The following is a 25,552-nucleotide window of genomic DNA, read 5'->3' on the forward strand; positions in this document are numbered from 1 at the left end:
CTACAGCTTCGGTCATAGTTATCAGTAATGATATACAGAACAGTTTTGCCACAAAAGTTAACTTTATTCAATGTGACAAATTATATTACGTTTTGTGAAAAATCAAAATGTCAACTTAGACTATTTTTAGACGTTCAAGTTTCCCTATAAATAATATTGAATGCATTGAATACATAACCTGTGGTAGAAAATAGGCTCGGTGACATGTGACGATACGGTGGATATCAAAGCTGTATTGTTCATTAACAAAAAGTTAGTTTTCACCGGCAAATGTTAAGAGTTATCTAGTATATTAAAACTTACTATAACACTGGCGATTGACCTAAATTTAACCGTGACTTCCATGCATGTATTCAGCAAAGGATTACAGCTGATTCTAAACGTTCTCAGCTACAAATATAGATGACTGCAGTTGTTTTCAAATCAGGTATGTGTTTGGTTTAATTTTAGGTGCGTTGAGAATACTAACAGTTACAGGTGTAATGAACCTACACATTGTACATATAAAGTAAAATGACTTTATGGCATGATGGGAAAAAATTAAACTAGGATAGCGTCGGACATGATCACTAAAATTCAATTTTTTATGTTTGATATATATACGAGTGTTTATAGTTAGTCAATATTTACAGGCTAAATACATACAAAATCACGACAATGCTGTGATCTGGAGTGTGGAGATGATCTAAAATGATTCGTAAAACTTATGCAACATGTCAGTTATATAAGCGAACCATTGACGCATTATTATCAAGGTCACTACCTTTTATTTCATAGACGTAATTTTGATGTGGTTCGTACATGTAGTATTGTATTGCTTAAGTTATTACACTCCAAAAAGCAAATGTTAATATAAACATTTTAGAGTACTAATGTACGTACCATTTTTAACACTAACGCACCAATTTGAACAGTTGAGCGCAGGTTTTACGTACAAATTTCAACACATGTCAAAATTTTTAACATTTTAAACATGTATGTTAACGTTGTTAACAGTAGTGTTACTACAATTATATTGACGGAAATGTTACTTTATTAATAACACATGGTTTAATGACTTAACATATTTGTTTTCCAATTCATATAATACTTGTTCAAGTGTGCAAATTGGTGCATTGGGTGCGCATTAGCTATTATTAACACTATAATTACTCAAAAGTGCAGATATACTAAGATGGGTTGGAGGATAGTATGACTCAGCGGTGTTTGCACTCAAATATTGAGTCAAATAAAGCTCTCGCACAAGCAGAATGTTATGGGTTTATAAAGGAAAAAACTAATAGCACTCAAATACAATAGTGTTCTAGGATGCCCCACAGGTCTATAAGGGGAAAAACAATAGCCAACAAGCTAAGTAATAGGCGGGACTCATAACATCGTGGATGGATACAGAATGGCAGACACGCAATTTTTAAGTTGGGGCTTCATTGAATCGCGCAGTAGCAAAAACCGAATATTTGTCAGCTAATAAGAGCTGATCACAGGACTCGAATAAGGCAAAACTTAGCCATCAATTGGCAAATGACAATTGTCTGAATAAATTTTATAAACTATGTAAATTAATTTATGTTTGCATGTTTGGTTAGGTCTATATCCTTAGCCCAAATCTATGGTTATGAATTTTGAAACTTTGATGACTGAATGCAAACAATATTGGAAGAGGAATTTATTCCATAATAACATCGTTACTAAATTTAATAATCGTAAGTCTACCTGTATTACATCGCAACGTACACTCGTACAAGACTCCCGGACAAGACTCCTTTTACCATGCACTTTCGCGTTTTAATAATAGCAGTGTGCCAATTAACATACTATTTGGATCAAACTTAGATTTAGTTATTCGTTGACAAAAGGTTATACAATATTATTAGTAACAACTGTCAGAAAAGTTTTCTGGTCATTTTAAGCCAAACTAATGAGGTAAACTCACTTACTATCACAGCAGCTTAACTGTGGTGCTCTAATGGGGGATTTAAAGTCATAATTATGGCTTTATTAATACTCTCTTTTCCTAAAAACACAATGAATTTGGTTGATCCATTACAAATATCATATCAAAAAATCAGGTTTGATTAAATAGACCAAACTCATTTTAAAACATCGTATACTAGGTGTATGTCAGATATATCAACGTGATTTTACTGAGCAGAGGTCATTAGCTCAACTAATGCGGCCGATACACGATACACGTTCAATTTTATTGGGGAATATCAAAGACCCTAGATACAAAATCTACCATTGTGCATGTGCACCGTGCACACGATCATTAATCATGTTCATTACGTTTGGGAATTGGAAAGAACCTTCTGATAAATCATGCATGACTCAATTACAAATCTCTACATCCCTTTCTTCTTGTCTATTGATATTTTGAATAGTGTTTATCTTTCCCTAATAGATAGCGCCCTGATCGATTCTTCCTGCATATCAATATGCTTCATTTACCGTTACATTACAGAGATCGGACACTAATCCCTACCATAACAAACCATGTATAGACTCTACATGCAAATACAGGTGATATAACAGGTCTATATTACAGGATTAGATTAGTAAACTATGATCTATTTGCAAGTATTATATTGATTGAGCAGGAAAGATTTGATACTATTTTTTTGTATAGTACTAGTAGTCTAGTTGCCGGCGTGCGTTATTTCTTTCTGCAACCATAATGGGCCACAATGCAATAACACATAGTACATACATGTAATAGGCCTATGAGGCTAGATATAACACGAGTTTATTACCATTATTATTTCCTCTTACTTAATAAAATAAAAAGAAATCGATAGAATTAAAATTCTATAACGGTTTACCTGGGGTTCGAACCCACAACCTTTGTATCCATAGTCTAATGCCTACACGACTGTGCTATGATTCGTTGTGCCAGAAAGGTGTTTGTTTATGATACTTATTGATTACGGAATGAACTGCATACACACAATATACTATTACTAGTATAATAAATACGAATATAATCCTAACCCTAACCCTAATCCCTAACCCTAACCCTAACCCTTACCCTAACCCTAACCCTAACCCTAACCCTAACCCTAACCTTAACCCTAACCCTAACCCTAACCCTAACCCTAACCCTAACCCTAACCCATAAGACCCTAACCCTAAGACCCTAACCCTGACAATAATGAACCTTGCCTCGGACTATGCGGTTAGTGATATATTGCGGCCCATTATGGTTGCAGAAAGAAATTATTTATGTCCTCTTTTGCACAATTACTGTATTTTTGTGGGACCTGAATTTCAAATTTTTATGATGATGACATAGACTCGCTTGCCAGTCCTATATACGCCGTACCTATGTATATTGAGGACTGGCTTACGCCATTTTGGATGTCAATGGGAAATACACACTTAACGATTTGCGCCGGTTAGAAACTTGAAAAAAAATCTTTAAAATTTCATCAATGTATATAAATGTGGTACCAACTGTATTGTGCTTGATAATTTAAGACTCGGTTGAAACAAAATTAAGGATCGAAAGCATTTAAGTGTCCAAAAGGCAAAATTATCGTCAAAGTTCTGTTGAAATCGGCACCCTTGCGAAGGGTTCAGAATTCGAATCGGGAACGAAAATATCCGATCTTTGCGATCAAAAACACAAAATTACAACTTTAAACATACTATTGGCAAAAGACATTATTACCAAACAATATAGAATAGAAAATTTGACATCATTTTCTAAAAAATAAAAAAAAATTTGCTCACTAGACATCGAAAAAGTACGCAATCCAATTCCCGTTCAAACGCGTGGGAAACTGAAAGTGCATAATCGTGACTAATGATGACATGTATGATGCAAACTCATAGGTGTTGTGCGTTTGGCAAGTTGGGAGGGTGGGGTTCAAAATGACCCCATAGGATTATAAAATTGCTCAAATACCTCTTTCAAATATATCAAATTATTTACATAAATAAACAAAAACAAATAAATAAATATATAAATAAATAAATAAATAAATAAATAAATAAATAAATAAATAAATAAATAAATAAATAAATAAATAAACGAAAAAATTGAACAAATTTTAGCGTAGCATTAAAATCATAAATATAACCATTGCTGGCAGGAGGACTCGAACCAACGATATTGATATCAGCAGTCTGATGCTCTACCATTGAGCTAAATGACAGCATCTAGTGATGAGCGTCGAGTTTTTAGCTTATACAGTGTTTGTCTGTGATAATGTCGCCTCGTGAAAGAAAGAAATATAAAATCTCAATTTGTAATTTAAATTTATTTGATAATTTTCTAACCTATATTTTCTTTCGAGCAGGGACAAATATTTCCCCTTTTATCTAATTTGACCGCTATATAAGAATCTATTTCTTTTATTACTGATTTAATTCCGCGATTTGTTCCATTAAGCAATATCAAAGATTAATGTCACACATCTCACAACAGATATTTAGTTGGTCTAGTGGTCTTTCACAGTGCTGTTTAACCGGGAGGTACGGAGATCGATTCCCACCTCTGCCTGCAATTTTTTTTAAAGACTGGGAAATAATAACCTGACATTCGCCGCTGACATTCGTACTTCAGTAGCGGAGTTATAACTTGTTAAACTTTGCTCCTTCCGTAAAAGGGTACATTATTTTGGCACTACATTATTTCTTTCTTTTTTTTTCACATTGCTGGTATTAAATATCAAATGGTCATAATTGGCGGTCACTTCAAATCATCCCCAACTGAACTAGGTTCAGGAATTTCCTCTCATTGTTAACTGTTGGTTAACCCACCACTTGAGAATAAAGGACTATGATAGGTGCAACAGGATTACCTACGGGATTATCTCAAGGATATAATTCTGTTCTCCATCCTTTTCTTACATCTTCTCTGATATGTGCTAGTGTCAATGGTTATTGTTAAAAGGCAATAAGGTGTGTAATTGCAATATTTCCTCTGAATAGGAAAGACTCTCTACATCGAGTTATGTATGCTGGTGGTTCGCAATACTGTTATTTAAGAGAAGGTATCTTCCAAATCCAAATTCAAATGTAATAGTGCACAATGGTAGATTTTGTATCTTTTTTGATATTCGATAATAAAACTGAACGTGTACCGGCTCATAGGTCATAGGTCACATGTATATATAAACGGGTTTGTTATTTATATCAGACAAATTTCTTATGCTGGGTAATAATAATGGTAACAATAATGAATGGAAATTTATAGAGTTACATAAGTCGTGTTCACACTGTCGGATTAAGTCACTTATAACCGGTAATAAGTGACTTATTACCGACTTTAATCGACTTTACTGTTCAGTTGTGGGATGTGTTTGTGTTACAATTAGCGTGTGTGTGTGTGTGTGTTGTGTAATGTTTACGAGTGTCTCAACTTACACCATATTATTCAATTATTATGAATATTATGATAACTATTATTATTTATACAAACAGATGGTACTTTAAATGGGGAGCACTATGGATGTGAAAAAGACCCCAACACTAAATGATAGCACCAGTGATTACCAGGATTCCTCAAATCCATCCTACACACAAGAATATATTTCGGAATCGGATGAAAATAAAAGTTTTGACACGAGCAAAGACGCATGTGTTAGTCCCGATACTTATGGAGACCCGAAACTCCACGTTCTGTCAAATTGTATCAACGGTACTACAAGGTATATAACATCCGACATCTCTAATTCAGACTGTCTAGATGCCGAATCTAAAGGAAAGCTTCCAGCGAAGGTCGACAAATATAATGCAGATCATTCGGATACCAAGTACGAAGGAGCAAATATTATGCAAAGCAGTGAGGACATAAATGATTGGAACAAGAACAAAGTGTCCGAACGAAGTCATAAATTGAGTGAAGATATTGACATTGAACCACGACATGATTCTGCATCAGATGGAGTAGATACCAATGATGCTGATAACAATGATCATATCATGCAAGAGGACAATTCTGGAGATGAAGACGATGCTTCTGACGTCAAGACCAACGAATCGGCGTGTGATGATATTTCTAAAGTGAGTGCAACGGACCAATTACATTTTGACAACGGATTGGATGAAATTATTGCATTATATGAAATTATTGCATTAGACACGACAAGTGAAACCATCGGAGATGATAATCGTCAAAAATCTGCCGAAGGGCAACTTCGAGTTGGGTCGAATGAAGATCATCTTGACGATCAAAGTAGTTCAAAAGATATCGTAGAAACACTTTCAAATGATAATATTTACGAAAATATGAGTCGTGAGGAAAACATCACTCAAAATGATGACGACGACAAAGAACAAGAAAACAACATTCTCAATAAGCAGGCATCTGTTGAGGACCATGAAGACACGAATACAGTAAAGCAAAGAGACACAACACAATCAGGTGTGAACTCAAAAGAATGCCATGACGACGGCGATGATGATGATGATGATGATGATGATGATGATGATGATGATGATGATGATGATGATGATGATGATGATGACTACGACGAAGATACAGACAACGATGACGAGAAGGAAACCACACAGAAGGATCCTGACAGGATTGAAGAACAGTTTATATCGGCAATTGAGAATGGCAAAGTTAGTATTTTCAAAGATATGCTTTCCCAAAAGGATCAACTAAATTTGGATATTAACTACAGAAATGACAGTGGGCAGACTCCCCTGCGCCTTGCCACCACAGAAGGGTATTCTGGTAAGCATATTATGTCATATTTTTTATACGTTTGACCCATTCAGATAATGTCCAAAATGATTGAATGCAACAAACAATGTAATGTTCCGCGGCCTGCATATATTTCAGCCCGTTAAAAGCGGTAAATGGTGATTACCATCCATGTTAAAAGGGGAACGTGCATTCTCAGAAATTCATTACAAAAGCTACTACTTCTTAATTATTCATGCAATACATCTTTAATAAATTGGCGAATTGGTAAGGCTAAAAACTTTTACAGTTTATATTATTTTGGAATTTTTGCAAGACGAAGTACAAGGTTGTCCGCACCCCATTAAAACATCGATTTTTTTTACATTAAGGGTGTCAAATTAAGTTAATTAGTTTCAAAAGCACTGAAAGCTCCCTGAGAGCTAAGCACTGAGTTAACAGTCACAACACTACAATACAGTCATGAACACCCGCAAGTCCTATGTCTGGTCTGATATTGGGTCACTCATACCATTACACTGGAGAAACTCACTTGAGTAATTAACATGTATTTGTCAACATTATCATGTAAGTGTTCAAAGAGTGACTGCTTTTTATGGAGAACCTATTGTCAACAGTAAAGTGTTTGTTTATTGAATTAGGTTAAGTGTTTGATGCTTTTGTGTTGAAGGACCAATGAAAGAATATGCAATTTCACTATTTTGAAATCTCCAAAATCACCCAAATTAATCAGAGCAAACTGCGATTTTGTCGCCCAAATGGGTGACTTTTGAAGATTCTCCCACGACTTTTGTCAATTTCTTGTCCCATAGAGACATATGGTGACTTGTTAGCAATGCAGGTACAAGTCTGGTAAGGCTAAGCATTTGGATGTCTTGAAGGCCTACATTTATTCAACAAAGGGACTGTACAAGAAGTAATTATGCACCCTGCTCAGACCATGGGAGAGGGTTTGTCTAATCATGGAAATAGTCTACTATTTCCATGGTCTAATATTGTGTCACTCATACAGGAGTACCGTAACTCCAGGTAATCAGTGTCTGTGCAAAATATTTTGGCCCGTGTTGAAAGTAAGGGTTGTACAAACTTGTAAATTTATTTTTTACTATTCTGAGACTGCACTTCAAATTGCGCTGTACCAGGTGAAATTACGGCATAACTTTCAAAATGGGATGTAAAATAATTATCTCAAACACTGTAATTGCACTTAACCATTACACCTGACCAGTACATTAAAAAGAATATAAAATATCAGTACCGCAAAAGACAGTGACCGCGAAAGACAGATGATCGCTAGTATATTAAAAACGAAATAAGTCAAGGAATCTAAATATATTAAAAACACAGACTTGGTGTAAAAACAACAACGTTGGAGAAAATCACAAAAAAGCACATTTATTCCTTCGTTGCTGTAAAACACGCATTTTAATGAAAATAAATAAAATAATGCTGGTCTCAATTTGTTGTAAACACGGTAATAAAAAGGTAAAGAGCCAAAATGTGGCTTTTTTGTAATCAGTAGGCCGACAATGCATTCAAGGAACGTGTTCTTTTTTCTTTCCTTTTTTTCTCTCTACAAATGGTAAAAAGTCTTCTTCTTTTTTGCCTTAGTTGATCTATAATTCAAAAGAACAAAGCAATACATGCACAATTCTGTTGGACCGGTGGACATCAACAAAATATCAATATCTTGCTCCGGTGTCGTGCGCATTAAATATCCAATCTGAAGTTAATTTTACCATTTTCATCCAGTTATGGTAGAGCAGTTACTTTCACACGGCGCTTGTGTTGGTGATGCACTTTTGCGTGCTGTTGACGTAGGCTTCGAAGAAACTGTGCAGAAGATTTGTCATCACGCGGCACAACTACCGGTAATATTTTACATTGTTGTTTTTAATGATAAATTAATACACATTGCTATACTGTGAAATGATGCGGTGTTTTGTAGCTGAAACATAACTATTTTTGCAAGGCTTTTAAATCACTCAATCGCAGGAAACTAAACATAAGAAAGCATGATACACCAAGTGTTTGTACATACATGTATATCAAAGAATTCCACATTTCTGTACTTATCTCATGTTTTCTGCACAGACACGTGAAGCTCGTCTTGCCATTCTTAATTGTCATTGTGATGATGACGATTATCACCCAGATGTCACACCTATTGTCTTGGCGGCTCAGAAAAACGACTTCACTCTGGTTAAGGTAATCTACACCTTATCACCTTGTACACGAAAACAATGTAAATGATTTAGTTTGTGCAATTTTACATGATGACATAAAGCACTAGAGTTTGAGACGGAACAAGGGATACAGAAAAGACTCATATGCATCACGTTTTGGAAATGTATACAACATTTTACTTTTAACCTGACAATTCTCAACATGAGATGCAGTTTTCTTCATCGAAACATACTTTTCTTAATAATGTGGTGATATTAAAAAGGATCATGATGATGTGTTTGCGAATATAAAATAAACGAAAGTACAAAACAAACATCGTATACAGAATAATGGTAATTAATATCAAATATCTGCATAATCTTTGCTCTGATTCACTTTTTACATGAAAAGCTACTTCGAGACCATGGATGCAAAATTGAGAGTGTTAGCTCAAAGAAGAATGCTTCTTCGAATGCTACCGATAATTTGCAGAAATCAGTAGGCTCGTTGGAGGTATACAGAGGTCTCGCCAGCGAGGCTTATTTATCACAAGTCAACCCCGACCCAGTCGAAACTGCTTTCAAGTTATCCAAAAAGCTACGAAAACTCAGTCAGGTTAGTTTGTGTGTTGCAATCCTTTTCGTTGATCACGTGGATCAAAAATATTACGATTACGATTATTAATATCAATGGTTTAATCATTTAAGAATGATGACTTAATGATGATTTAATTTAAAGCATGAATGTCGTCACTTTCTTGCAGACGGATGTTGAGTTTAAACCGAGCTATTTGGAATTGGCCGAGACAACAGATGTTGTCGGGACTGAAATAATTTCGCACGCGAGAAACACTGAAGAGGTAACGTTATACCATAATACACTAACAATAAAAATTATGCAATTACAATTTCGCTTCTCAGAAAAAAATAAAAGAGATCATGGCAACAATGTTTTATGCAGTAGAATCAGTAACATCTTCGTTAACAGAATTTTTTTTACTTGGTTTCTTTACTGTTATATTTTGGGCTCAAACGCTATGCTCAATTAAAGCCATATTATAACATTTTCAAACAAAATAGATTAGCATTTCTTTGCCATAAAATGTTAGCTTTTACTGTCAGATACATCCCCTTTTATTTTTGAGTCGAACAACTACGGAAAAGCAAAGAAAATTGGAATTTACTACCAGGGTACATGTCGCCAATACGTACCACTCCTTCGGTCATGTTGTGGTACGACCCTTTGTTGTGTATATCACGGTCGCGCACGCCGTGTACGTACTGTGTGGTATGAACATCGTGTATGCGTTCGACTAATAATTCCATCGTAATAATAAAGCGCCGGATCCGGCGTTTTATTCAAAATCTCGGATTTTGACAAAACTACAGCACCTAGAGTCTTGATTTTTGCAGGGTATATTGATTTAATAAAGTACAATTTAATCGTGTAAAAAAAGTAATTTTAAAAAAATCAGTGAGGGCGTCTTCCTCAGCAAATGTTATAATATGGCTTTAACTAAATCATCCAGAAAACGAGTTCGACCACTTTCGACATTTTCGCGCATGCCAAGCTTGCATTGCATAAAATCGACCTTGATTAGCAATGGCATTTTTGCTTTTCAGAAAAACAAACGGGCCATGGTGTAAATGTGATATGTAGTTAGTAGGCTCAGTAATATTTTGGCTAACTGAAAAATTTAAACTGGGCGTCTTTCCTAGTTCAGGTTCAAACGTTATGTCCGATTTTACTTAATCGCCCGAGTTGGGCCACTTTTTGCCAATTTCGCACATCTCGAAAGTGGCCCAAGCTTACTTCTTTACACGGTTTGTAGACCATCGATTTTACAAGTTCAATACAATCAATAAGCAACATCTCTAAATACTATTTTTTAAATTGTATAATTTTTTTTGTTACAACCTGTATATAAAACATGTTATATACTGACAGATATGAATTAAGCAAAGCGGTACATGCAGTTTAAATATTCTAATAATTATTTGCGTGTACCTTAACATTATTTTAAAGATATTGACTGTTCTGAATCATCACGAAGACAAAGCTAATGGAGAAAAAAGGGGAAACGTGGGACCACTACCAAAACTTTCTCGAGCAATACATTATAACCAGAAGCAGGTGAGTCAATAATTTCGAAACTTGGTTCGATACTACCAGATGCATTTTGAAAGCAATGTTTACCTACGTCGTATTTATACTACTATTTTCTTAAAATTTGCCAAATTTTACAAGGATATTTCGAGATATTTGTGTGACCGGTTATTAGAATAGAACAAATCTTAGACGGAATCTTAGACAAAGATGTTAGTTCCATTGGGCTATTCCAGAGTGCTCACCCCCATAGAAGAGTAACTTTTAATAAAAGAAATGTCCTGATTTTCAAGTTTGGTTTCCGAAAACTATACTGAAATACCAGTTCCCAATGTTACTGGAAAAAGTTTGGTAATATAGTTAAAAAAATGAAAAATCACGTAATTTCCCAAATGAGCCTCTCAAATTGAAGATTTCTGACTGGAACTATTTTTCTGCTTGATTTATTGCCTTCGAATATTTTAAAAGTCTGGATTTCAAATAATCATGAAAAGTCTAGAAATCCGAACCCCTCTACAGGAGTGTACATCTGGAATAGCCCATTAGTCTAGCTCTCTGCCATTGATATGTTGGTGTGGTTTACAAAGATTCAAATTCAAATAAAACTTGTACTATGTTTTTGGATCAAAAATACGTGCACGGCACAGAAGCTACAGCTACAATGACTGCGGTATCTACGCCAAAAAGTAGGTTTTCCATATTATTCACTAGCTTTCACTGTCAGATAACTTTAAATTTTTAATTTTCTACGATTTTCAGTTTGTAGCTCACAAAAATTGCCAACAAGCCGTACTCTCACAGTTTTATGGTCGTATGGCATTCCTGCGAGACAAGAGTACAGCGAGCATGTTGTTACTTCTTATATGTATGGTACTTGGATTCCCGATTCTCTCACTATTATATCTGTACATACCAATCAACTGGGTGAAAAACTACATTGGCTCACCGTAAGTTCTTTCGCTTTTAGAACGTAAACGACAGTCGAAGATAGTTACTGAAACTTTTTAGCCGGTTACGAACAAAACAACATTTTTCGCGGAATTCGGTAAATTCAATTGAGGTCTACATCATGCTTAGCAAAACAAATGACAATTAGTTACACGTTTATCAAGACACTACAAATCTAGAAACCAACAAAGTGTGGAGTAATTTCATTTTTAATATTTCATTTAAATATTACAGGTACATGAAATTCGTGTTAAAACTTTCCTCTGATCTTATCTTTGTGGCTCTGTTGACTGCCGATACCGTTCAACTTGACGGATTTACAAAGGATCTTTCTTTACAAAGACCAACAAAGATTCTGCTGCTCTTGTGGGTTCTTGGTAAGATTATATTCATTTGTTATTTATACATTTGTCATTGTATATCAACCAATAGAGAAGTGAAATGCGTGTTAAATCGTTTTCAAACCCTTTATTTTTTGGCATATTTGTAATGTTTACAAATGTCCCAACTTTCTCCTGAATGGAATCAGCAAAATTCGCTGCGTCAAGAGCAATTTTAATATGATATATTATTTCAGACACTGAATCCCCCATAGAAATCCAAGTTAAACGGCCAAAATAACCAGTGGGGTTTCATTCACTTTACCTTGTTATTTCGGCTTAATATGGACAGCTATGACAGTTGTTGCTAATATTATTTCAGAATTTTGAAAGGCCTTAAAAATGTTCTAGATGTTAAGCGTTATTCTTTCCTCTAGTATCATAAATAAGACGGGTCCTCGAGCAGATATGTGCTTATTTCAAACACTGCTACAATTTAAATAATCATAAGATATGCTGTTTTGAATTCGTGCCCGTAAAAATGACAGCGGAACGTAGATTATACATTCGCATACTGGGTAGACTTACATTTGCTGAAACAAACTCGTATAACTCGGGTAATCAAGACAGTGTTTTGTTTGGTTCATGAATTGATGAAACCAGTGGCGTTCCATGCGGAACATACTTGGGTATTGATATGACTGCTCTCATTCCTGGAATATTGTAATCATTTCAGGAATTGTGAAACTAAACAAAATCTAAGGCTAACATACTCCGACTTGTAACATGCCTTTTGATTTCTCTATGATTAGTGCATATTGCAAAAATTCTTCTATGGTCCATACTGCTATCATAACTTGAATGCCTGAAATAATTATTGTTTCACGTCTCCTCAATAATGATTTTGTTTATTTGTTTTGTTTTGTTTGTTTGTTTGTTGCGTTATGTAGGAATTGCATGGCGTGAGATAAAGTGTATTCATAAACAGCATCTTGCTGTTTTTACACAACTCAACCACTGGCGTGATATACTGTTGGTGACATTCTTCTTGATAGGAATTATTCTGGATATCTACAGCAACTATCATGAAGAGGTATTGTATTTTGTTTGGACCGTCAGATTGTGTAAAACACCTTCAAGAATAGGCCGGAATAAGTTCGATGTTTGTTTGAGTTTTGCCGTCAGGCCGACAAAAGCAGCGGTTATTATTATTATTATGTTGCTGTAGAAAGAAAATTCTAATCTAAATCATTTGAGCGGTTAGTCTAATACCATTTCGTCTATTTATTAATAAGCTAAATGCTTGTAAATGGTTATTAGACCAAATGGGTATTAGACCAAAAGGCTATTACACCAAATGGTTATCGGACCAAATGGTTATTAGACAAAATGGTTAAAGGACCAAATGATTATTGGACGTAGTGGTTATAGACCTAATGGGTTTAGACGAAATGGATGTAGACGAAATGGATATTAGACCAAATGGTATTATACCAAATGGCAAATCCCCGTTACATACTTGTAATAGGGCAGGCAGATAAGAGTTCCATTTGTAACGTTAAGCAAAGATATGTATAAATATATTAATGTTTATACGGTTTTAAATCTTGCCATATGTTGGTCATTCTGTTTTTTGAAACACACAGAGTACCCAAATAACAGAGTCAAAGAGGAACATATATTCCATGGCTCTCAATGCTGACTTTTTACCGGACAATCAATCAAATCAGAACCGTCACATGGACAACAACGAACCTGTTCTACATCGTGTGGCTCGCCAAGTTAGAAAACCCGGAAAGGGAGCCGGTCCTCTGGTCGGAGAAGATTCTAGGCCTACAGCTTATTTGAATGCTGAGTTTCTTTCATACGATTGGTGGCATCCTTACCTTTTGGCGAACTCATTGTTCGGTTTATCGGCTGTAATTTCATTACTGCGAATGCTTCCTTACGTTGTGGTCAGCAGCGTTGTCGGACCGCTCCAAATTTCGCTGGGATCAATGCTGACAAAGACAGGTCATTTCTTTTTGGTAGTAGCGGTTGTCCTGTTTTCGTTTGCTGTTGGATTGACATACATCTACTCATATTATGAACAGACGAACGCCATGACTTGCAATGGTGATGCGGAAGTATGTGGGAAAGGATATTTCACGAAGTAAGTTTCAAGCAAGTTTGATTTACTATAAATTAATGTATTTAGATTTTATTTATCGATAATAAAAGGACTTCTGCGTTTCTGGTAAATTTATCACGAAGAGCATTTCCCAAACAATTTACACACCTATCTGCTATTTGAGAATAATAATTCATCATATAAATTCAGTGCGGAGAGAGTTTACATCAATGCAGGGCGTATTTACCTGTTTGTAGGTTGTCGTAATTTGATCATTTGCCTCGGTCATGCATTATAGGCGTATAGGCTTATCGTAATCATGGTAATTATATACACAAAGCCCGGGAGCAAGAGTGGACAAGCCCTTCGGTAAGAACGACCCATTGGTACATAACGATGCATCGCACACGGGATCGCACAGCGACAACGCCAGGTAAATAATTCGTCGGTCGCAACACATAGTGGCGTAGAGTGACTACAGTAGGAGGTAGACTAAAGCAGATGACGTACCAGGCTCACTGACATCTACAGATGTCAGTGAACAGGCTATTGTCAATAGCCTTCGGTCATGTTCACATATGAATTATTTACCCGGGACCCGAGTTAATCCGGGTTGTACCCGGGTCCCGGGTTCAAAAAATCTCTGTTCACACTATAGCCACTCTCATGAAGAAAATTGACCCGGGTTGATTTTTTTACCTAAGCCTACTGATGATGCAGGCGTATACATATTCTGTCATTGACTATTACCGGTATATATAACAGGCTCCCGGCCTAACTATGCTAATTTTTTCAATTTTGTTTTCTAATTCCACCTGATGTAATTTATCTAGTTGCTTCTGTTTTGGGTTAAAAACTCACAAAAATAATTGTTACTTCTTGATTCGATAATACTAGTAATTTGTTTGCATGAAAATAACTTTCTTATCTCAGGAATAGATGTTTATTGATTTTATTGCCAAAGAACTGAATCATTCTTTTCCCAGTGCAGACAGACACAATAGAAATGTGGTGATAATGGTTGTGTTTACTTCTAGTAATGCGGGTCAAACAGTGAATTTCTGTTCACACTACAATTGACCCGGGTCATACCCGGGTTTGACCCGGGTTTTAACCTACTCTTTCCTAGGTTGAAAAAAAAATTGACCCGGGTTGGTTTTTTTAGGTTTTTTCCTGTTCACACTTATAACCAACCCGGGTCTAACCCGGGTTGTACCCGGGACCCAGGGCAAAACAGGCATAGTGTGAACACGACCTTCGTCGGAAATCCCTCGGCCTATAGTAACTATTAAAGAGGTCGGAACAAAATGGCCATATGTGGCTCTTGAAGAACTAGTGGAGTCAGCCTACCATCATGGCGATTTCTGCCATGAAGATATCGGGGCAATGACACTGTGCATCGTACGCATCTTGCAAGTTGCAACGCATTTAACTATTGTTAGGAGAATATTCCGGGAAAAAAACACATTTTGAATTGCGTCTTCCAATGACAGAAATGTCACGAATTGCTGATTTTGCTCTCATCATTTAAATTATTGATCAGTGGCGTAGTGTCATAGGGGCGCGTGCTCTCCACCGCAATCAATTTGAAAATTCAGAAAATACCATAGGGAAATTGCCGAAAACGCCCCCCCCATCAGGCCTTGTGCCCACCCAACCACAATCATGGCCGGTGTCCGCCAATAAGATGATTCACGCTACGCCCCTGGTATTGATTTATTTTAAAAACTGTTGTTCCCGTAGTTTATTTTTTACCATCGTCTACCTGTACTGGTCAGCATTGGGTCTTGAGGACCTGAAACCTTTGAAACTTGACAACCAAGCGCAAGTAATGGAAGCAGCAGGCTTGGTCCTATATGCAATGTTCTATGTTCTCCTTATCATCGTGTTACTGAATGCCTTAATTGCTGTTATGAGTGAAGTTTACAATGCAATTGAGGTGAGTTTTGGTACAAGAAGATTAACAATAATTATGAGCCCTGGAGGAGGGTAAAATTGTGGGGAGGGCAAAGAATTTTGGGCAAGCCGGGGTGGGGGGCAAGCAATTTTTGGCACACATTTACGGGACACCTTTTAAATAAAATGCTCTAAAAGGCTCAGGAAAACACCACAGAAAAGTTCAATTATGCAAAATGTCCTGCTCCCTACGCTCGCATCATATAATTATCTATGATATCTAGACCATTTAAAGTTTGCAAATTGGGAAGCCAAAAATTTGACATGAGCAGGGGGGGGGGGGGTATTTTTGGACAGGCCAAGAGGGCTGGGGGCAAGCTATTTTTGGCGGGCCGAGAGGGGCGAGCACGTGACAAAATAGGGGCGGGGTACTCATCCTTAGAATTGACGTATAACAAAATGAAAAAAGGGATCGTCGGGTATAACCTTTTTGAAAAGGAGGTCATTGGGAGGTAATTTTTAAAAATGGAGCAAAATCTTTTTTTGTTCCAAATTTACCAAAATTGCTATACAAATTTGATGATAAAATTGAGCAAAAGAAGTTCATTGGGTAGCTAAAACGTTTAAAAAGGACATATCATATCCCGGGGGCCGGAGGGGCACTCAAATATGACAGTGTACGCATGTGTGACCAAATGTTTTTTCAAACACCCCCTAAACGAGTTTTACCCTATAACAAATTTAGCCCCTAAATAAGGTAATTTAATATAGAATTTGCTCTCTAATGAATTTTTGGCTAGTAAAATGCAACAAATGTACTTTTTTGGACTCGTAATTGACCAAAAATTTGAAAAGGTGCCCTAAACAAGTTGTGAGTTTCAGAAAACTACCCTTATTCTTGAAAATCAGTGTTTTTAGACCCTAAATGCGACACGCAATTATCATATCATAATAGTACTTAAATTAGGTGCTTGTTTCTTTTGCTTCAAAAGGAAAACGCTGACGTAGAATGGAAGTTTCACTCTACCGTCATGTGGATGGACATCTTACTGGACGACGATGTGGTTCCTCCACCCTTCAATCTCCTTCCATCTTATGAAAGCATCAGGAATTTTATTCCCAAGTATTTGAACTTCAAATGGAAACGACGCAACAGTTCCTTTCCTTCAGAAAGAAAAAGCGTAGTAAGTGGAGGCCTACTTGAGTCACGATATTGAAAATATTACTGGTGATATAATCAACTGACAAATTAAACGTTGTTCCTCATTAATTAATGTCAGACAAATCATGCAAATTGAATTTAAATATTACCAATGTGATCCATTTTTGAATTTTCCTATTTAAAAATGGTTCTCTTGATTGTGTAAGTATAAATAAACATACACTTTTGTATCAGTGGCACACGCTTAACCAAAAACAAACATATAGGATAGGTGCAGGTATACCGGACCGCAGATAATACCGGACCCCTGTTATATTTTTGGCAAAAACAGGCTTTAAGAAGGTAGACTCTTAAAGTTGGTTTGTTAAGTGTTTAGAGACATCATTTGTGTGTCTAGAAATGTATCATTGGAGTCTATGCAGCAAACTGTTCGAAAATAATACCAAGAGTGAAATCATCCGAAAATGACGTCATTTATTTGGCCTGAAATAAAATCAATAATAATATAAAATAACAGGTATAACAAGTATAAATCAGTCAAGTTGGTCCTCACCTCACCTCACAGGTTGTGTCACCCACTGTCGGATGTAGCCCTCCTCAAGTAGCTTCCATTTGCTTCTGTTCTGTGCTTCTCTTGCCCAGGTTGTACCCAGATAGGATGTGAGATCATCACGCCATCTTCGTTTTTGTCTTCCCCTTCTTCTCTTTCCTGTTCTTGGTTGCCATTCCGTTAACCTCTTTGTCCATCTATTGTCGTCTCTACGAGCTATGTGTCCCGCCCATCTCCACTTTGCCTCCTTGATCCTTTTGTTCCCTGATTTCCACATTTTTTACTTTGTCACGTATATTTTCATCTCCATAGCATGCTGTGCTACCTTGAGTTTTTGTTCTAAAGACTTAGTTGTTGTCCAGGTTTCACAACCATAGGTCATTGTAGGTAGTACACACAGGTTGAAGACTCTCGTCCTCAGTGTCATTGGTAGTCTTTTGTCACATAGGATTTCGTTGTGTCTACCAAAGCAACTCCAGCCAGCCTTTATTCTTAGCATGACTTCCGTGTTGTCTTCCATCTTTGCCTAGATACTTATAACTTTCTACATGTTCTATCTGCTCATTCTCTACTTCAGTGGACTTGTTTGTCTGGTAATTTGTCATGAATTTGGTCTTCCCCTTGTGTATATTCAGTCCTATCTTCTTACTCTCCTTGTTCAAGCTGTTTAGTTGCACCTCCATATCCTCAACTGATGCAGCTGTTAATGCAACATCGTCTGCAAATCTCAGGTCTGTTAGATAATCTCGGTCAATGTTGACTCCTCTCGGTTTTAGGTCTAAATTCTTGAACACTTCTTCCATGGCGGCTGTGAAGATTTTTGGAGAAATTGTATCACCCTGTCTTACGCCTCTTTTGATGTGTATTGGTTTGGATACATCATTTTCAAGATGAATAATGGCTGTTGCGTCTGTGTATATGTCCTCCATGATTTGTACATATCCTTCATTTACTCCAATCTTTCTTAAAGCTGTGAATAGGTCTCTGTGCTCTACCGAGTCAAAGGCTTTTTCGTAGTCTATATACACAACGCAAAGCTTTAACTGGTATTCATTTGCCTTTTCTATTAATTGATTTAGTGCATGAAGATGGTCTGTAGTTGAGTAGCCCTCTCTGAATCCAGCTTGTTCTCTTGGTTGATTCTCATCCAGTATTCTCTTGATGCGGTTTTGTATTATTCTTGTAAAGATTTTGTACGCATGGGACAGTAAGCTTATTGGTCTGTAGTTCTTAATATCTGCTTTGTCGCCCTTCCTGTGAAGCAGTATAACTTTAGCCTCCTTCCAGGTTTTGGGTATCTTTTTCTGATGTAATATGTCATTATACAGTCTGACTAGTTGTATGCTTATCTCTGCACCGCCTACCTTGAAGGTAAGTTTAAAAACCAAATTGACTTCATACTAAGCAGCCAGAGAGGAATTGTAGAAGACTGTGGAGTCATCACAAGTGTAGATATTGGAAGTGATCATAGGATGGTCAGAGCAAAGATACGCATCAATAGGAATTAAACTAGCAAGGCTTCAGATCATAAAAAACAGAAAGAAAAATAAATTGAACATCCACAGACTACGGGAGAGGAGACAAGAGTACCAACTTGAATTGAAAAATCGTTTTGCATGTTTAGATATAGAGAGTGCAGATATGGATACCATGTATGACCTCATATCCAGCACAGAGGTAGCTGAAGAAATAGCACCAAGAGAAAGGAAGACTAAGCAAACATCTAAGGAGGACAAAGTGATAGAGGATATGGATGCGAAAAGAAAGAAACTTCGTGAAGTGGAAGACAAAACACCCCAACAAAAAACTGAATATGCTGAGCTTGTCAAAACAGTGAGAAAGAAGAGGCGACAGAGAAGCAGAGAGAGAAGAAATGAAGAAATTGAAACCATCCTGATGAGCGGAAAAGGACTAAAACAGATTTCAAACCTGAACAGCAAGAAAACCAGAATAAGCAAAATGAGACAAAAGGATGGCAACATCACAACTGATAGAGAAAAATACTAGACGTATGTGCAGAATTTTACCAAGATCTGTACAGTTCAAAATCAAATCAGGACAAGACAGATACAAACTGTAAATCAACTGATCACACTGACCTCCCAAGTATAACAGTAAGAGAAGTGGAATTGGCAGTGAAACAAATGAAAGACAACAAAGCTCCAGGCACTGACGACCTAACCAGTGACATCTTCAAGGTAGGCGGTGCAGAGATAAGCATAAAACTAGTCAGACTGTATAATGACATATTACATCAAGTTGGTCATATATCTTCAATTTTCCTCCCACCAGCATACACTTTAAGTACATATTAGATTTACTTCGAGGACTGTTAAATGTCAAAAATATAATTTTTAATAATTTGCCATAAAATTTGTATTATATCGCAAATGTCAAGAAATCAAAATTATTTGATATCAGAAGGACATTCCTTGTATTCAGAATGCAATTCGATATGTCTGCTGTGATCTCATGTCTCACAAAAATACTGTGGAAACGTAGCTATGCGATCCCTTAATGAAATATCGGATTTATTTGTCTCTTTGTGTCTAAACGGCAATCGTGTAGGAACCAATGCAAAACACGTTATTTGATACTGAATGATAATGCCAAAAAGGTTCATCGCAACTGTTTATTTCTTGTTGTAGCCAAATGTCGAAGATTTGCGAAGACGATCAAGTGCCAGAGACGATGAAAATGCTCAGTACAAGGTAGGTGTGACGCAGAATTTACTCTCATGCAGTGGCGTAGCGTCGTTTGAAAAAATTAGAAGAAAATCCCATAGGAAAATTGGCAAAAACCGGCTTGTGCCCCCCCCCATCAGACCCGGTGCACCCCCCCCCCCCATTATGATCGGTGCCCCCCCCCCTCCCATATGATGTCCCACTGCCACTGCTCAAATGCATACAGTATTTGGTCATTAATGCAAATTCAGCTTGACTTGTCGCAAGCCATCGTGATACAACACAACCATCTTCTCGTTTTTAGATGGTTGGCTGAATTGAGGTCTTTTCTTTTTGTCCACTTTGGAAAGTTAATTTTGACAGGATGACGTACCTAACATATGCCTGTAAAATCAAACATTTTCTATCGGGTCTATGACTAAATTGTGACAAATTACATTGAAACAATGGAAATCATTAATTTAGACTTCAACACCGGGAGCGCTTACAGTGAAACAGTTAGTGTTCTCTATTATTTCTTTGCATGGAGTTGCATCCCTCGCATCGCGAAGAGTTTAAATTCGCATTTGCTTGCTTCCTTTTTTTCTCAGCGTGTAATGAGTCAGTTGGTAGAGAGATATGTGATGGCAAAGACTGCAGATGAAGTCAGCGTGGAAGCCGAGATAGGTTTCAATGATATTCTTGGCTTGAAGAATGATATCCTCGCACTCAAGTGAGTAATACTACTGTTATGTTTGATAGGATTGAGTTTATTATTATAATGTTGCGACGATCACAAACACATTAATGATGCCTATAGAAGGCACGAACCATTGTTGCTGCGTAGAAGCTATCGTGCAAAGTACCCGGGCACTCGACTTTGGGAGTAACGTGGATGTTCGGACAGCATTTCGAAACTAGGGGTCTTTCAATGGAGACTAGACACCAAAAGGGGGGTCTTTCCGTGAGACTGGGAAAAATTTGGGTCAATATAAAAGTTGATACAAAATTGTCAAAAAGTCTTCAAAATTTGAAAAATAATGAAAAAATGGGTACATTCGGTGGGAGATTATCAGAAATTTGACAAACATTCGTGAAAAAAGGGGGTCTTTTGGTGAAGGGAAAACAATAAAGGGGGTCATTGGGTGAGAGGGAGTTCAGTAAAACAAAATGGGGGGGGGGGTATTAGGTGAGAGGGAGTTGAAAAATGGGGGTCAATGTGGACTTACATCCTCGTCACCCATTTTTAGTGAGTGCCCCCAGCAACGTATACATCAAACAGATGGCGCTGATACTATAAATTATGTTGTCCTCAATAAAAGAGATGATTGAGTCATGTATTACATTCCTGGAGTACACGAATAATTGCACCAATAAAATGGCCATAATCGTATATGAGCTATGTGCTACGAGTTTGGAAAATACTTTTGCTTCCTTCTGTCCATATTAATTATTTTGTTATTTGCCCTCTACAGGTTGGAAATGTTTCAAAAATTACTAGCAACTAAAAACCATATTGATGTTACCACTGTAGAAGGTTCAGCCATACGAGACACTTCTGTCACGGCCAAATATGTTCTACATCAAGCAGAGGAAATACATGAAAATGTAGATAGGGAATTACTGACTACGGTAACAAACTTCAAAACGGAAGTAGTAACACAAAGGTCTCAAATACCACAAGAACAAGACTTGATAATAGCAGAAAATGGCACCCAAACTGATTCAACCCCACCACGGATAATGCAGGCTGTACAGATATCACCGGCATGCGCAGATATTGCAATCCAAACAGATGAATCCGATTTTTGGGTCGTACTTTCAGAAGAAAATGACGAAGAAATTCCAACTAGAAATGAACAGTCGAGTCAAGATAAGACTGGAACTGGAATTGTCGCGCAACTAGTGGGACATTACAACAAGCTACCACTGACCGAGTGATATCATCATGCACCCAATTTACAAATCGCCCGGCATATCGTCGTCCACAGCCAATACAATTGGAGCACCAATTGGCCTGTTTGATAAATATTCATGAGAACCGCATACACTCATGTCTATCTCTGCTGACAAAGTAATTATTAGCCAGGCGATGTCGGTGTGTGAAGTGGGAAAGAAACTTATATTCTTTGATTTTACTCTGTTTTTAAAATATAGCCGATAGCCACAGATTTCATATTCAATTCTGCTGTTTTATAGCCACAGATTTTGCAAATGATTTGCAAATCTGTTGTTTTCGCTCTGTTTTTGAAATATAACTACATATTTCATATTCTGCTGTTTTGCGCTTTGTTTTTTAAATATAGCCAGTTTCATATTATGCAATTCTGCTCTGTTTTTCGCTGTTTTTAAAAATATATCCAAAGATTTCATATTCTGCTGTTTTTGAAATATAGCCACAGATTTCATATTTTGCAATTCCGCTATATTTTTCGCTCTGTTTTTCATATTCTGCTTAGGGTTTTCTGTTTTTAAAAAATATAGCCACACATTTCATACTCTGCTCTGTTTTTCGCTATTTTAAGAAATATAGCCAGATTTCATAATTTGCAATTCCGCTCTGTTTTTGAAATATATAGCCACAGATTTCATATTCTGCTGTTTTTCGCTCCGTTTTTGAAATATAACCACAGATGTTATATTCTGCAATTCTGCTGTTTTTCGCTTTGATTTTGAAATTATAACCACCGATTTTATATTCTGCTTTGTTTTTGGAATATAACCACAGATTTCATATTCTGCTCTGTGTTTAGCTGTTTTTGAAATATAGCCAAAGATTTCATACTTTGCAATTCCGCTGTTTTTGTCATTTAGCCACAGATTTTATATTCTGCTTTGTTTTTCGCTGTTTTAAAAATATAGCCACAGATTTCATATTCTGCAATTCTGCTGTTTTTGAAATGTAGCCACAGATTCCAAATCGTGCTCTGTTTTCGCAGTTTTTAAAAAAATTATAGCTACATATTTCATATTCTGCTCTGCTTTCGCTTTGTTTTTGAAATATAACCACAGATTTCATATTCTGCTGTTTTTTAAATTATCCAGATTTCATATTCTGCAATTCTGCTCTGTTTTTTAAAATATAGCCACAGATTTCACATTCTGCTGTTTTTTAAATATAGCCACACATTTCATACTCTGATCGGGTTTTCGCTGTTTTTGAAATATAGCCAGATTTCATATTCTGCATTTCCGCTCTGTTTTTGATATTTAGCCACAGATTTTATATTCTGCTTTGTTTTTCGCTGTTTTTAAAATATAGCCCCATATTTCATATTCTGCAATTCTGCTGTTTTTGAAATGTAACCACAGATTCCAAATTCTGCTCTGTTTTCGCAGTTTTTTTTTAAAAATATAGCCACATATTTCATATTCTGCTCTGCTTTTGCTTTGTTTTTGAAATATAACCACAGATTTCACATTCTGCTGTTTTTCGCTGTTTTTAAATATACCCAGATTTCATATTCTGCAATTCTGCTATGTTTTTAAAAATATAGGCACATATTTCACATTCTGCTGTTTTTGAAATATAGCCACACATTTCATACTCTGCTCGGTTTTTCGTAGACTATGCCATAGTCGATTTTTGATAAATAAAAGCATGTTATTAATGCAAACAAGGGAAGAGGCCTACGCATCATACACTGGAACATGGAAACATTCAAACATTACAAACTAGCGCACGAGATCAAGTTAATGATGCTTAATCGTATACTTAATATATCAATATACATGGGAAAGAAGCATTACGCATCGCACACTAGCACAATTAAACAGGAATTTACAAATGGAAACATTACATGCATAGGCAGATATACCAGAGTAAAAACTCCGGACATACCTGCCTGTGCGGGGACTCGAACCCCAGACCTCTCGCTTGTCGGGCGAGCGCTCTACCACTGAGCTACACAGACTGTCCCTGATAAACAGGACTCAAGTCTGGTACTTATGGATATGAGCAGTCATGTTATTAATGTTAATCATGATGAAAGCATTCAGTTGAACTCGAAATTATACTGATATTTATTACATCAAAATAAATAGTAGTATAAAATTGTTATGAAAAAGTTTATATAATTATATTAGTGACAGTAAATGTAAAGTGTACGTATTATTGAATGCAACATATCATAATGTCATAATTAAAAACCTCGCGTCGAGGTTTTGCCAAGTTTTAAAAAATAACGGTTACTTAATGAAATAACGGTTAGTTCATGAAAAAGAAGAAGTGAAATTTAGCAAAACGCGACGAGGTTTATTTGCCCGTAAGAGAGCTCTATTGTTCCGCTATTGTATCCGCTATTGTATCCACTATTGTATTCTATTCATAAAAGCTACTGCAAGAATCGCGGCAATCCCTGATATCGCAGGTGTCTACCGCCGGCGTTTCGCATTTATTAACATTCAAAATGATCCGATACTCTTACATTTATAGACTTATTAGTGCTTTTTATATAATATTCAGAAATTGCAATTATGAAAACTACAAACTTTGAAAGTGAAAATATATTACCATCGAAAATATATCATACTTAAATTCTATAGAATCTATAGAGGCATTGCATGTGACGTATCATCCCGTAAATATGACAGACTACTCAAATGCATTCAACAAAAGCATGATTGCAATCTACCGTGACAGTTCGTCTCACACACATAACCCTGCACTACGATCAAATAGCTTGATGACAACATTTGATTGAATGGCCTGTACTCCGCCATAAGGCTGAGTTCACATAGAAGTATACGGTATACGGTATTCGCTATACGAAATACGCTCATTCGATCAGGCTGAGTTCATATAGGAGTAGGCCTAAGGCCTACTATGTGAACTCAGCCTGATCGAATGAGCGTATTTCTTATAGCGAATAGCGAGTGTGTCAGTTTACCCATTTTCTTCGTCTTATCAAATGCTTGTAACTTTACTTCTTGAGGTCACATTGCATTCAATGAGGTGTCATAATGTGCAGAATTAG

The 25,552-nt window shown here is 36.5% G+C and overlaps 1 protein-coding gene and 1 non-coding gene across 2 annotated transcripts; one reads left to right on the forward strand and one right to left on the reverse strand.

Moving 5' to 3' along the window:
- The first annotated feature begins 272 nt into the window (after window positions 1-272).
- LOC140155942 (short transient receptor potential channel 1-like) lies at window positions 273-22,882 on the forward strand. The gene is made up of 16 exons (XM_072178974.1): window positions 273-427; window positions 5,425-6,685; window positions 8,408-8,526; window positions 8,750-8,863; window positions 9,233-9,436; window positions 9,585-9,680; window positions 10,847-10,954; window positions 11,687-11,874; window positions 12,110-12,252; window positions 13,146-13,288; window positions 13,842-14,347; window positions 16,049-16,244; window positions 17,194-17,385; window positions 20,562-20,624; window positions 21,188-21,309; window positions 22,052-22,882. Exons 2-16 carry the CDS (start codon window positions 5,437-5,439, stop codon window positions 22,515-22,517), a joined length of 3,909 nt encoding a protein of 1,302 aa, XP_072035075.1. The 5' UTR covers window positions 273-427; window positions 5,425-5,436; the 3' UTR covers window positions 22,518-22,882.
- Window positions 22,883-24,418: 1,536 nt separating this feature from the next.
- On the reverse strand, window positions 24,419-24,490 carry Trnav-gac (transfer RNA valine (anticodon GAC)). Its single transcript has one exon. It is a non-coding gene; the product is annotated as a tRNA-Val (tRNA).
- Between the last annotated feature and the right edge of the window lie 1,062 nt (window positions 24,491-25,552).

Source organism: Amphiura filiformis, chromosome 6 (genome assembly GCF_039555335.1).
Source record: "Amphiura filiformis chromosome 6, Afil_fr2py, whole genome shotgun sequence".
In the NCBI taxonomy this organism is placed as follows: domain Eukaryota; kingdom Metazoa; phylum Echinodermata; class Ophiuroidea; order Amphilepidida; family Amphiuridae; genus Amphiura; species Amphiura filiformis.

Bases quoted from the DNA above. Each gene is read 5' to 3' on its own strand.
- LOC140155942 (XM_072178974.1), top strand. From the start codon at position 5,437: ATGGGGAGCACTATGGATGTGAAAAAGACCCCAACACTAAATGATAGC. The intron at 14,348-16,048 runs GTAAGTTTCAAG...TTGTTCCCGTAG, and splicing joins GGGAAAGGATATTTCACGAA to TTTATTTTTTACCATCGTCT. The intron at 17,386-20,561 runs GTAAGTGGAGGC...TTCTTGTTGTAG, and splicing joins CTTCAGAAAGAAAAAGCGTA to CCAAATGTCGAAGATTTGCG.